At 34.8% G+C, this 14,292-nt stretch overlaps 1 protein-coding gene across 1 annotated transcript in view; it reads right to left on the reverse strand.

Annotated features, from left to right (window-relative positions):
• mr (anaphase promoting complex subunit morula) overlaps positions 1 to 14,292 on the reverse strand; it is a 292,827-nt gene that overhangs the window by 92,907 nt on the left and 185,628 nt on the right. Inside the window, exon 8 of the mRNA XM_090406339.1 lies at positions 3,316 to 3,491. Coding sequence (XP_090262465.1) covers positions 3,316 to 3,491 — 176 coding nt within the window. The remainder of the gene's footprint in view (positions 1 to 3,315; positions 3,492 to 14,292) is intronic.

Here is a 14,292-nt window from a genome sequence, read left to right on the forward strand (position 1 = left end):
CAAGTCCATGTCATCATAGGAATCCTGCATAATAATTAGTTGTTCACTGCTCACTGAACTAACATGCCATGCATTGCATGGCATGTTAGTTCGGTGAGGTCTACTATCTCCATGTGGTCTGAAACAAATCATTTGTCATTTTGAAGAAATAAGGTCATTGGGAGATAGACCTGGCAGAGGTTGCAAACCAATCAGTTCACAACAAGTGAATGAAGCTGTTACTGCCCAATGAGATTAACTTCCACCCAAGGAAATACTTGCAGATAATGATCATAATGATTTAATTTGGATTATGTGTGGAAAACTATAAGGGTGAAAGGAAATGGTAAGGAGTTTAATTTTTTGCTTTTCATCATCATGCAATGCATGTCATCTATATACAGGTGATCAAAATTAAAGTATCCCTGTTTAAGGTCTTGTGAAGCATCATCCAGTGATCCAAATGCTACAAAACTTTGCAGGAATACATTGTGCATCATGCAAAAGTGATATCTAAGAGAGAGAGAGAGAGAGAGAGAGAGAGAGAGACTTCCCAAATTCACCACCAAGAGGCACTGTAAACACCAAATGCATGAAATTTGCATATCACACAACTCGGAGAGGTATCATGAGGATTAATAAGATAGATACAGGATTTTTCTCTTTGTTCTGGTTGTTAATACTGTCCACAATGATGGCACTAACCTTGCTCAATGTGCTTTGTTCATTAAGCTGTACTACCTAAACATTGCAATGCTGTTGATGCTCTCTGCAAATTTCATCACCTGAACAAATGTCAATGATGTCTACTATCTCCATGTGCTCTGCAACAAATCATTTGCCATTTTGAAGAAACATGGTCATTGGAGACCCAGCAGAGGTCACAAACCAATCAGTTAACAACAAGTGAATGAATCTGCTACTGTGCAACAAGATTAACTTCCACCCAAAGAAATTCTTGCAGATAATGATCATAATGATTTAATTTGGATTTATGTTTTGTAGAAAACTACAAGGGTGAAAGGAAATGGTAAGGAATTAAATTTCTTGCTTTTCATCATCATCAAATTCCTGTTTACCCTCAGAGAGTTTGTAAAGAATTATGTTTGTACAACGTGAAAAGGTTACATCATTACCAACTTTCTAACAACAATCTTTCTCCAAATTAATCTGTTAACTGTCAGGATTCCAATATTCCTGAATGCTAAAAATGTCAAATTACTTCATAATATCTTTGCTATCAATATTATACTGCCATCTGTTCACTCCACTAAGCTTTCTCAGAACTCTTATATCTGTGGTCTCCAATCTTTGAAGAGGTGTTTAATTTATAACTGAGCACTCAGATATATAGGTAAAATTGGTTTGAATACCATCGCGTATAGAGCTAGTTTAGTATTTTGACTAATTTCTCTCTTATTTGATATATATTTATTCAGTCAACTTCCTACCATGCCAGCTTTCTAATCTGTCATCTATTTCATATTTAATTTGCCATCTTCACTAAAAATATGTGACTAACTAACTGAAATGCTTTACTTGCTCTATAGGTTACCCAATTAGGATGCAGCTGATGTTTTCAATGTTTCTGCCTATTTTCACTGGCTTTTTCTTTTTATGATTTAACATCAAACAGTCTTTCTGTACCTCCTTCAATTCTAACTGTTGACTTAGAACTTAAATATACTATAATGCTTGATATAATGTCCCATTTACAACATGTAATAGCATTTTGAACGCTTCTCTTGGTACTTGTCATATGCCTTTTACAGATATACAAAACTTAGATACAGATCCTTGTTATTTTTTCATGATATCTCAACTATTTGTCTTAAAGACAAAATATTTTGCAGACAATCTATTTGGCCTGAACAAATATTCTTCTGGTAAGGGGATTTAATTTCTTTGCTTTTCTAATGATTAAAACATTCTGAGAGAACTGAGTGAATGAAAGTATTATATAGGGACTGAATATCAAAGGTAAATGGGATGGATTTAATGAAGTTATAGTACAATAGTCCGCACGGTTAGCCTAGTGGCTTTACGCTTCGCAACCATATGCCTGGGGACGGAGTGTCCTAGGTTCGATTCCCGTCCACGACGTGAGGAGCTTAAGGATCTTCCTCAGCCATAGCCAAGTTAGCCGGTCTTGGACGTTGGCAGTAGGGTTTTTTCCGCCAGTTTATCTGGGGTTTTTCATCCCGCAAGCAGGCAAACCGGCCCTGTGAACACACAGGTTACAGTCATAAATACTTACGGCTAGGAAGGCAATGGGAAACCACCTTGCTCATAATCATCTCTCCCTAGAATGGTAGCATATAGCTACCCTCCCCCGGCCTTATGGCAGATGGGAACCAGAAGATAGTACAATAAACACGAATAACAATTTATCTGAAACTGCTACTAAAACAAAAGAAAGTCAAGTGGCTATCATTCAACAGACTAAAAGACACACTGATTCAAATCTTGACATCACTGCGAAGGCAAAACTATTTAATAATGACATTCTTCCACCACTCAGATCAGAAACATGGAACAAGACAAGAAGAAAAGATAACGAAGGATAACTCAGTGTGCAAGAGAATGTAGGATTTATAAGATCAGTAAAATGGAACATGTTAGAAATACGAAACTAAGAGAGAAATCAGGTGAAAAAGATGTGGTAATGGCAGCATATAAAAACAAGATGAGCGCAAACCACATAGCAAGACTCTGGGATAACAGATGGACATATGGAATACTTAATTGGCAACTGAGAATAAAGAAAAAAATCAGGAAGAGCACCTACAAGATGGGAAGACCCATTAGTGAAATCTATGGGTAACATGGAAGAGAGAGGCTCAAGATCGAGATTGTTGGAGGCATCTTTGTGACCTGTACTCATGGAGAAATCCTGAATGAAACACAGGTCCATCAAGGTAATCAATGTACAGTTCAAATGCTAAGAGCTACATACATTCAACTATTGAATATTAATATCATATTGTGAAAAAAGGTAGGAAACCTATAGCACATTTTAGGGTTTTGAGTAGACCAATGGTTACACCAGCATGAAAAAATTACAAATGTCAGACACAATTTGCATAGCTATAAAAATTATGTGAATACAACTAAAACTACTAAAAGCATATGATTTACTGAAGTAAAGTGTAAAAACGTGTTTTGTAATTTCATGCATATGTAACAGCAAAAGCAGATTATAAATTGTATCTATCAATTTACAATATTTTAAGTCTCATTAGATGCCACACTTGTCATATTGCAGTTGCACTCTATAAAAAATGAAATTTAAAATAATTCTTTCCTTTATGTTTAAAGAAGAAGCAGAATACATACTAGGATCAGCATCCAGGGGATCAGGTTGCCAAGTTTCCCATGCCTCTTCTTCTTCATCACTGTGGTAGTTATCATCCAGCATTAAAGGTGCTCCTTTTAATAACTCACTAGCCAGTTCACTATTACTATCATCAGTCAAACTGGAAACTATACATCTTACCGTGTCCTTTCTTGATCTATAGTATCAAAATTAATTTCATAAACAAACAATATTACTTCATTACACAACTTAACTTATACTAAAGTTAACAACTGCTGTCAAATTTTTCAGTTTCACTGTTACTCATTCAGAAGTCCCATTTTAATTTTTTTTTTAAAATGTTTGCATAACCTTGCATTTAAATTTATTTCCTTACCAGTGAGTTCTCTTCAACACTATTCATTACTATTAATTACTAACATGAACTCTCCATGGAGATGAAAGACCACACACCCACAACAATAATACTCAAGCAAAAAGATTATCAAACAATGCCTTAAAATCCATTCCCAATTTTTGCACTCACTACACTCTCAAGGCATGCCTTTAATTTTTCAATGCAAAAAACTTGCTCCTCACTCCCTTACTAACACTAATGCTTTCCTTCATTATTAACAGTGCTCAGCAATCAACATTAAAAAATTATGGAGATTACCTTAATTATTTTGTGAACACTAGTAAATAAAGTAACTGCTCAACATTCTGATCTTTACGTTAAGGTCCTCACATTTCATAAATAGACAATCTAAGCTACATCTGATCAGAGCATACTAAAGATTTACTTAATTTGACCAAATGTTGACTAGCTCTAGTGAATGAGAGAGGTTATATCAATAACTAACTGGATAAGATTCAATGCATTAATTACCTATAATGCATTATTTTTAGGTAGCTGAAGAACATTTTTGACTTGTAACTGAAATTTTTCAGCCAATTTCAACTTTGAAGGGAGCTGGTATAAAAATGGCATTCTTTAATACCATGACGTCCTATAGTCTTATTTTTATTTTGTTATCTATAACAATCATGCTGATATGAAGATTTTACATGGTTCCTAGAGATCTGGAACTGTAGAATGTTTATTCTGTATTGTATGAACTGGGAAGTGTTTTAAAACATATTCAAAACAACTGACTGATCTTTTTGAATGTTTTTATAAGATAAATTGCAATATTAAGTTAAATGACTAAGGGATTAAAGATAAACACATTGATTGCATCTGACCTAAGGTGTAAACTTGCCACCAATGTCAATAGGTTGTATATTCTTTTGAAATATATATTGCTAATACATTTTCACTTTGTCACTGAAACTATAAACTTTTCTTTAGTAAAAAGGTTTCCAGAACTTGCATGCTTATATTACTGGTTAAAAGTTTCTGGTCTTACAGAGGAAAGAAACAGATGGCTCATTAAAAGATAGCACCAATGTTGCACTAACATCACCATGAAGCTAAAAACCAGTTAAACTTTGCCAGCACTATAAAAATGTTCTTAAAATTGAATTCTCTTCAAAAATATAACTCCTGTCGTATTATAATTATTTTGTCACTGTCGCTTAAACTTTATTCAGTAAACAAACAAGAATCAAATTATCTTGATTACATCTGACCTAAGGTGTAAACTTGCCAGTTGTGTATGAATAAATATTTTTTATATATGCAATCACTGAGATACTCCACAATGAGCTACGTCATATATATATATATATATATCAGATTGTAGAAAACAATTAGTTTACACATATAAGTGACTTATGTTAACTGCCTGATTATAGTATGCTCCTTTTCTCCCCATGGGACTGGAAACTTTGAGCTAATATATACACACAGGCTCTGAAGACATGTTATTACAACTCCGGTTGCAATTTTTGTGTTCACTTTATATACTTGTAAAAATTGGGGATCTCATGCTATGTGGTGTGAGTTAAACATTGGTTGTTATGTGGGCTGCAGCAACAATAAGACACATATTTAAATGTGTGCCAATACTGTCTAAATTGTAGGTTAATTATTACTGTGAGATATTTGAGTGTGGAATGCAGTTTGGATACATTTCTTAAGCGATATTATATAAATTCATTATTTTTTATAGCACACTGATACAACATGGGTGAAAGGCAAATCATTGCATAGGTCTGTGTGGAAGCCAATAAGTAAACGGCATGGATTTCTCAAAAATGGTATAGTGCAATGAATGTAATATGTATGTGTGGTAAGATGTTGTGGATATTTATGAAGAGAGGCTTAAGAGAAAAGAATAAGTGTAGGTATGTAGGAAATAAGATATTTTGATGGACCAGAAAGCTTCTTAAAAATGAGTAAGTTAATGAGTTCACATCAATTGCCTTAATATCCCATAATGCAAGGCACGTATTCTTTCATATTTTTTTTATTGAAAAAACTTTCAACATCTATCTTCAATCCAGAGTATTTTAGTAATAAGGTGTGACACCTTTTGACTACTTGTACATTGGAAATATATGACTTCTGCACTACTTCAACCTTGGGATCTCTTTTAGGTTTGGCTCCCACTGACGAGACCTCAATAAAGGTCAAAACTGGTCTGGGTAGTGCTTGGTTTATAGTTTATTTGGCACAAAAACAACAAAAGTCATACAGCCCCAGAGTAAAGGTTACAGCTATACATAAACAGTCAAAGAAAATTGTAAACAATATGCATGTACAAAAATTAAGTTCCACAATGCAGCATCTACATATAAACAAAATTACTGCAGAGGTCACAGCAACACACAAGGTCAAAGTTACAGCAGTACATTAATAGCCAACAGTACAAATTAATAAGCAAAATTCATGTTCAAAAAAGCCAAGGAATGCAGTATCTATACAGATAAAATTACAGCAAATGTTATAACAGCAGTAGATAAATAGTCAAAAAGGAATTATTATATAATATGCATGCATAAAAATTAAATTTAGCTATGTGGTATCTACATATAAACAAAATTACAACAAGGTTACACAAATACACAGTCCAAGGCTACAGCAATACATAATTAGTCAAAAAATAAACTAATAAATAATATGTATGTACAAAAGTTAAGTTAAGCAATGCAGTAGTTTAATTAATACCTTCAATACTTTTCCACTGTCACAGAAACATTTTCAAGGGTACAATATAAACTGTTGCAAACACAAAGTGGAACTTAAACAGACTGCAGCCAAGAGTCCTAGCTAGGAAGAGTGCCCTCTGAGAGCACTAGTAGGGAGCCTAGGTTGTAATCCAGGATGAATAAGAATTAGTTTTCCATATTTCCAAAAGTTTAACATGATCACATTTATTTAAATAAGATTGGATTTTAAGAGCAGCTGCAGATTCTCAAAAATGAGCATCTAAGTTTTCTAAGATGTAGCATAGTAAATGTAAATTTTTTCCATTTGATTCTGTGGGTGATGTCCAAGGTATTTTCTGAAAGCACCAACTGTCGATAGTCCTGATTGTGGATATATTTTTCATGATCTTCAAAGGAAATGCTGGTTCATTTATCAGCCTCTGCACAGCAGGCAAACTTGTAGGAACATGTGACCCTATATACACCAGGAACTGAAAGAGGAAGGAGTCAGTCCTTAAGGAAATGAACCAGCACATAATGTAGAGATTGTATTATTATTAACATCTGATCTGAATGGAGTCAGAGACTCATCATGGGAGGTACACACTATTGCACACAATGCTCATCCAACTATGCCTTAAACTGGTTCAACATGTCTACATTCACAACACACTCAGGCAATGCATTCCATTCACCAACCACTCTCCATGCAAAGAACCTGCTGCTCACACCCTCTTTATACAGTATCCAGCAACAGCCTCTTGTTCTGACCCCCTCTCCCGTTCTATGAAAAATCTCTTCCATGTCAACCTGATAACAACCCCTGACTAACTTATGTCTCAATTATATTCCCCCCCTTTCCTCTTATTTACGAGGCTATGCAACTTGTATTCTCTATCTGTCCTCGTATTCCAAATTCCAAAGACCATTTGTGAATCTTCTCTGAATCCTTTATAACATATCCTGGTCACCATGAATACCTGGCAACCAAATCTGTGCACAATAATTCATATGAGGCCTGATCAAGGCCTTATAAAATGGCATCATAACCTCTCTATTTCTGCATGTCAGGGTCCTTCGCATCATTGCCATTATCCAATGTGACAACTTCACAACTTGTGCAATGTGGCTGCTGAATTTCAGGGCTTTCTCCAATATCACTCCTAGATCTTGCATCTCCTCTACTTCCTTTAAAGTTTCCCCACCATTTTGCATCTGATGGGATGCAAAGTATACACCAAGTATATACTTTGCATCCCATCGTTGCTTACCAAATCTCAAGTCCTCTTGTAAGGCCATAACATCCGCTTGACTCTGCATTGCAGAGTCAGGCGGATATTACGGATAGTCAGATGAAAACAGCTGCATATCACTAGTTAAACCCATCCTAATATCATTAACATACAAATTGAGGTTTTGCATTGTCCTGTAAGAATAGCACTTGCTTCTGATTAACTAGTCCTGGCTGTTTCTGATGTAACGCATCCTGCATACACTCGAACTGTATCAAGTAGATCTTGTCCATAATTGTTTGGCCTGCAGCGAGAAACTCGTAGTGGACAATTCTGGCTCCAGTCCATCACACACAAAACATAGTCTTCTGGGAATAAAGTGGTGCCTTTGAAGTGTGCAGTACTGGATTGTTTGGTGATAACCAATGATAAATTCGTTTCCCGTACAAGATCTATTTTCATCACAAGTGAACAAGTAATCCAAAAATGGCTCGTTTATAACATGAAAGAAGTGAAGAACAAACTGATAGCCATTGAAGTTTATTGTCATTTGATGATACATGTGGGACCCATTTAGCTTCCATGATTTTCCTAGTTAATGCAAGTGTAAACAAATTGTTTCACCACTCATGTTAAACATTTGTGAAAGTTCTTGACATGTTAATCTTAAATTATTTTCAACAGTGACACATAATTCTTCATTATCAATAATGGAGGGTCTTCCTGAACATGGTGCATTTTCAAGTGATTCATCACCAGAAACAAATTATTTAAACCATTTCTGTACAGTAATTAAAATATCGTATATTTTTAAAACAGGGATACTTTAATTTTAATCACCCTGTATTATTCGTGCTCCACGTATCTTATGGGACGCTTCTGAAGCTTTCATACAGCAGCACATAATTCTTCATTATCAATAATAAATTGTCTTCCTGAATGTGGTGCATCTTCAAGTGATTCACCACCAGAAACAAATTTTTAAAACCATTTCTGCGCAGTACATTCTGCTACTGCATATTTTAAAACATGGATACTTTAATTTTAATCACTCTGTATTATTCATGCTCCACGAGTTTCCAGCTGATTATTTTACTGATAACTGCACAGCAGAACCATACACTTATGCTTCATTATTTATTACAGTACAGTACTGTATCTTCTTCGAGTGCCTATTGAAGGTCCGCGACCACCTTGGCAAATTTTGATTGATCATCAGCCACTCTGAACAGTTCCTTAGCACTCATGCCAGTCCACTGTCCGATGTCTACCAGCCAAGATTTTCTTCATCTTCCTTGCCCTCCTCTTCCATTTATCTTCCCTTTTATAATCAATTAAAGTATCTTATATTTTTAATTATGAAGTAGGTGACCAAGATATGCAGGTTTTTTTTTTCTTTTTAACAGTACTATATACAGCACTGTTAAAATTACTATATACGGTAATTTTATGTTATAATTTGTATAGTGTATTATTTCGCTATAATAAACAGAGTAAAATTAATTTTAAAAATATCACAAAATATTTACACATTTTAGCATTCACACATGTTAATTATTAACATATCCTTAGAGTTTATATAGCAATTTCTCACTTATGATCTTTTTAACTTACAATGGCATTGTCAGAATGAAACCCCCCCCATTGTAAATTGAGGACTATCATTAGGCCTACTGTTTTATATAGAGCAGAAACCTAGGATACTACAGACCAGGATGAAAACCTTGCAGTTCTTTCAAAATAAAATCCTTAGGGTAGTCTTTGGACTGGTAAGAAAGTGCAAGAGGTGAATGGAAAAGAACAATTAAGAACAATTATGCCAACTCTACAGATCCCCACTACTAACAGATAAAATCAGAACTGAGATAGCTTGAAGAGATGGATGGTATGGATAAGGAGAGAAGCATTCAAGATGACACCTGCTGGAAAGTGACCTAGAGGAAGAGCATGGTGACATTGGGAGAAGAACAACCAAAAAGATTTAGATGAAATAGGAATTTTGAATTGGACTGGAAGAAGATGGTACTCACAGCAAAGAAGCTTAAAGGTTCAGCAAGCTGTGTGTGAGAGAGAGAGAGAATATTTCTGTTTACTTTTTATATGTCTCCCATTCATGAAAAATTCTATGTAAACCTCTAGTACATTCATACCATGAGTGGACTACAATTTTTTCTTATTAATTATAGATTTTTTGGTATTTTTTATTTATTTCTTATGAAACTACTCTAGAGAATAAACATGGAACTTTTTCAAGCCACTTCAGGCCTTTATAAGCAGAGTGGTTGTCTCATGCCAGGAGATAAAATTCATCATCCACCAAAGTCAATCAAAACATCCAAGCTGTAAAGTAGAATTTGAATGTGCCACCTGTTGGTTGTAGACTGGATACACAAAACTACTTGAATAACTGGGCTGGCAAACTTACTGATTAAATAGGATTTTTGCAGGTAGGTTGCAAACAAAATAATATGTAGAACATTTTACAGTATCTATGTAAGACTGAGTTTGCATTAAAAGACATGTGAATGGCATTCTTTATTGAATAGTTCATTCAATAAAGACTAGTTATACTTGTGTTTCACTGTGGTGAAATTAGGAGAGCAACCACTTACCTTTTCTAACCAACAATTTCAATATGCATCTCTAACACTTTTTTTTTTTTTTTTGTAGCACCAAATAAATTTTGTTCACATTATATTTTATCTAAAAGAAATAATATATGAATGCAATTACATCATGATACTGATTTATGCTTACCAACCAAATCCAACAGATTAGGTTGGTTAATCCTTATTCCTGTAGTGTCACATGTCTGCATGTGTTCTTTTGGCTATTTTGTTTTTAGGAATGAAAAACCCTTCATATGTGACCAGCTAATTCACCATTTGATTCAAAACACCTGATAAATATTCCCCACATCACAGACAGTATTTGAACCTGAGTCTTTCTAATTGAAAGGCTCATCTAAACCAACTGAACCTCCATGGCTCATTACAATTACATATAGGAATAAAATCTAACTGCAGTGTTTCATCAATAAAACACTGGGGAAAAGTCATGGATATCATCAGGCAAAGTAAATATGAAGCATTAACTATGGACAATTTTGAAAACATGTAACATAACATTCCATGCACCTTTGCAGTTAGCTGTCACCAAAACCAGACAGTTAATTTTTAGTGAATCATGCAGCATGGACTTATTCAACTTAAGATTTGAGGAATGTTTTTTTTGGAATTTCATCATCATCATCATCATCAAATTCCTGCCATGTACCCTCAAGGGGTGTACAGGATATGACAGTACTACATGAAAAAATTACATCATTACTAACTTCCTATCTACAATTTTCCTCCAAATCAGTCTATTACTTGTCAAGACTCCAACATTATCAGATCTTATATTTCTATCGTCTAAGGCACTTTGTACCGTATCAATCCACCTATATCTTGGTCTTCCTCTGGGTCGTTTTCCTGCCAACCTGGCAGAGAACACTTGTTTTGCTAATCTTTCCTCTCCCATTCTATTTAAGTGACCATACCATCTGAGATTAGCTCTGCTAAGGCATTCCTGGATGCTGACAATGTCAAGTTCTTTCCTAATATCCTCATTTTTAATATGATATTGCCATTGATGCCATCTGTTCACGCCTCTAATCTTTCTCAGGACTCTCATATCTGCGGTCGCTAGTCTTTGGTCAAGTGTTTTACTTCTGACCCAGCTCTCAGATCCATAAGTTAAAATTGGTTTGAACACAGTCTTGTATACAGCTAATTTAGTGTTCCGACTAATTTCTTTCTTATTCCATATGAATTTATTCAATTGACTTCCCACAATACCAGCTTTGCTGATTCTGTTGTCTATTTCTATATTTAGTTTACCATCTTCAGTAAAAATTGTGCCTAAGTAGCTGAAATGTTTTACTTGTTCCACAGGTTCTCCATTCACAACACAGTTGACATTTTCAATGATTCTGCCTATTTTCATTGTCTTTGTCTTTTTATTGCTGACCTTCATACCATATCTATTACAACAGCTATTCAATTTAGTCAGAGAATCTTGCAGACTTGTAGCGGATTTATTTAGAGGTATAACATCATCCGCATAAAGCAAAGAGCTGACATTAACATCTCCAATTTTGATATCAGGTTTAATACCACATTCCTTCATAATGTGATCCATATAGATAATGAATAACAGAGGGGATAATGTACATCCTTGTCTCACACCAGATTTAACATTAAACCATCTTCCTGTACTTCCTTCAATTCTAACTGCTGACTCACAACTCAAATAAAGACTAAGTATTGCTTGGTATAATGCCCCATTGACACCATATAACTGCAGCGTATTGAATAGCTTCTCTCTTGGCACCTTATCATATGCCTTTTCCAAATCGACAAAACTTAAATATAGATCTTTGTTATATTCCCATGCTTTCTCGACTATTTGTCGTAAAGTGAAGATCTGATCCTGACAGCCTCTATTTGGCCTGAATCCAGCTTGTTCTTCACCATGCTTTTCTTCCACAATTCTTCTCAACCGTTTCTCAAGTATACTTGCATAGATCTTGCCAGGAACACTCAGTAGGGAAATACCTCTGTAATTCTCACATTCAGTTTTATTTCCCTTTTTATATATGGGTACTATGAGAGCTCTACTCCAATCATCAGGAATTCGTCCCTCTGTCCAGGCTTTCTGAACTATGCAGTGCAGCCACTGTAAGACTCTTATACCACCATACTTCAGCATTTCTGGTCGAATATCATCTACTCCTGCTGCCTTTCCACATTTCAAGCCTTTGATGGCTTTTTCTACTTCAAGTATGGATATGTATTCCTGACTGCATGCCTGGTCAGTGTTTTTTATCACTGTGCTGTCATCACTGCTTGTTTCATTTAGCAGTTTTTCAAAGTAATTACTCCATACTTCAAGGATATCTTTTTCTCCTGTTTTCATTTCACCTTTATCATCTCTAATTCCTTTTACAGCACTCTTTCCTCCATTCCTAAGCTTCTTCAACAACCTCCAGAATATTTTGCCACCTTCTTGATATTTATTTTCTATATTCTTGCCAAAGTCCTCCCATGACTTTTGTTTAGCTAGTTTTACACACTGTTTAGCTTTCTTACATTTGTCTCTGTATTCTGTAAGAGTAAAAGCTGACTTATTTGCCAGGAACTTTTGATATGCTTTCTTCTTTTCCTTCACTGCCTCTTTAACTTCCTGTGTCCACCAGGGAGTTCTGATTTTTTTATCTTTGCACACAACCTCACCACATGCCTCTCTGGCAGAATCAAGCAATGTTTCCTTCAGAGTTTGCCACTGAATCTCCAAGGTTTGATTCCTGTTCTCAAACTCTTTCATTTTCTTTTCAATAATATTTCTGTATTTTAGTCTACAGTTTACATCTGAGAGCTGCTCAACTTTTATTCGCTTTAAAACTTTCTTACATGTTATTCTTTTCAATATGAAATTCAATTTTATCCTGCTCAAGACTAAATAGTGATCACTTCCAATTTCAAATCCTCTGTACACTCTGGTGTCCTGCACCAGGGAGAAAACATCACTATCAACAATAACATAGTCAATGAGACTTTTCTTATTCCTAGCCTCTTCTCTCCATGTGAATTTGTGCACATTTTTATGTTGGAACATGGTGTTAGTAATAACCAGTCCATGTCCTGAGCAGAAATCCAACAGATATTTGCCATTATTATTAGCTTTGCTCTTTTCTCCAAATTTTCCCAAAATATTTTTGTATGTCTCACAATCATTTCCTACTCTACTATTTAGATCCCCAACAAGGACCAACTTTTCCTTTTTCATTGTGTCAGTTGCTTTTTCTAAAGCCTCAAAAAATTCCTCCACTTCTACCTTAGTAGAACCTTCTGTGGGACCATAGGCACAAATAAGTCTCATTGTCCAGTTCCCCATTCTCATATTTGCCCACATTACTCTACTTGAGACTGACTGCCATTCAAGAAGATTAGCCTCGTATTTTGTGTTGAATACTATGGCTACTCCTTCTTTTCCTTGATTGTTATTGCCTGAATATAACATTTTGTATTTATTGCTCAGAAAGATCTCACCAGTTTTGGTCTTTTTTGTTTCAGTCACCCCTATTATGTCGTATTATGTTTTTGGAATTTTAGGAATATTTATAATGCACTGGCTACCTGCTTAAAAAATTTCTCACCTGTGATTCAGATGTTCTGATGATGACAATAGCAACTTAGATCTAGGTACTATCGAAATATTTTTTGTAGAATATTCAGTGATTTAATACAATGAAATATGCAGAATCTTACTTTCTGCTATTGCAGCAAGAAATCTGATGAATCTTTATGTTCATATAAACAATGGATAGATTAATTTATTATTAAATTCAGTGATTTAACATAAGGGGGACCAGAAAGTGATCAATTTTTAACTACATTTTTAATATAAATTTTATTAAAGAACAAATTAACATTATTCAATTCTGTAATTGCCATCGTTAATTATAACCTTATTCCAATGATCTACTAAGTTTAGAATTCCTTTTTTGAAAAAAGTTTTTTCTTTGGAGGCAAAAAATGATATCAAACTCCTTTGGACATCATCTTGTGAATGGAAGGTTTTATTTCTTATGCTGTGTTCTAAGGACCTGAATAAGTGATAGTCACTAGGGGCAATATCCGGCAAATATGG

The sequence above is a fragment of the Typopeltis vanoorti genome, chromosome 16 (assembly GCF_054136105.1).
Source record: "Typopeltis vanoorti isolate ZY-2024b chromosome 16, IOZ_Tvanoo_1.0, whole genome shotgun sequence".
Lineage (NCBI taxonomy): Eukaryota > Metazoa > Arthropoda > Arachnida > Uropygi > Thelyphonidae > Typopeltis > Typopeltis vanoorti.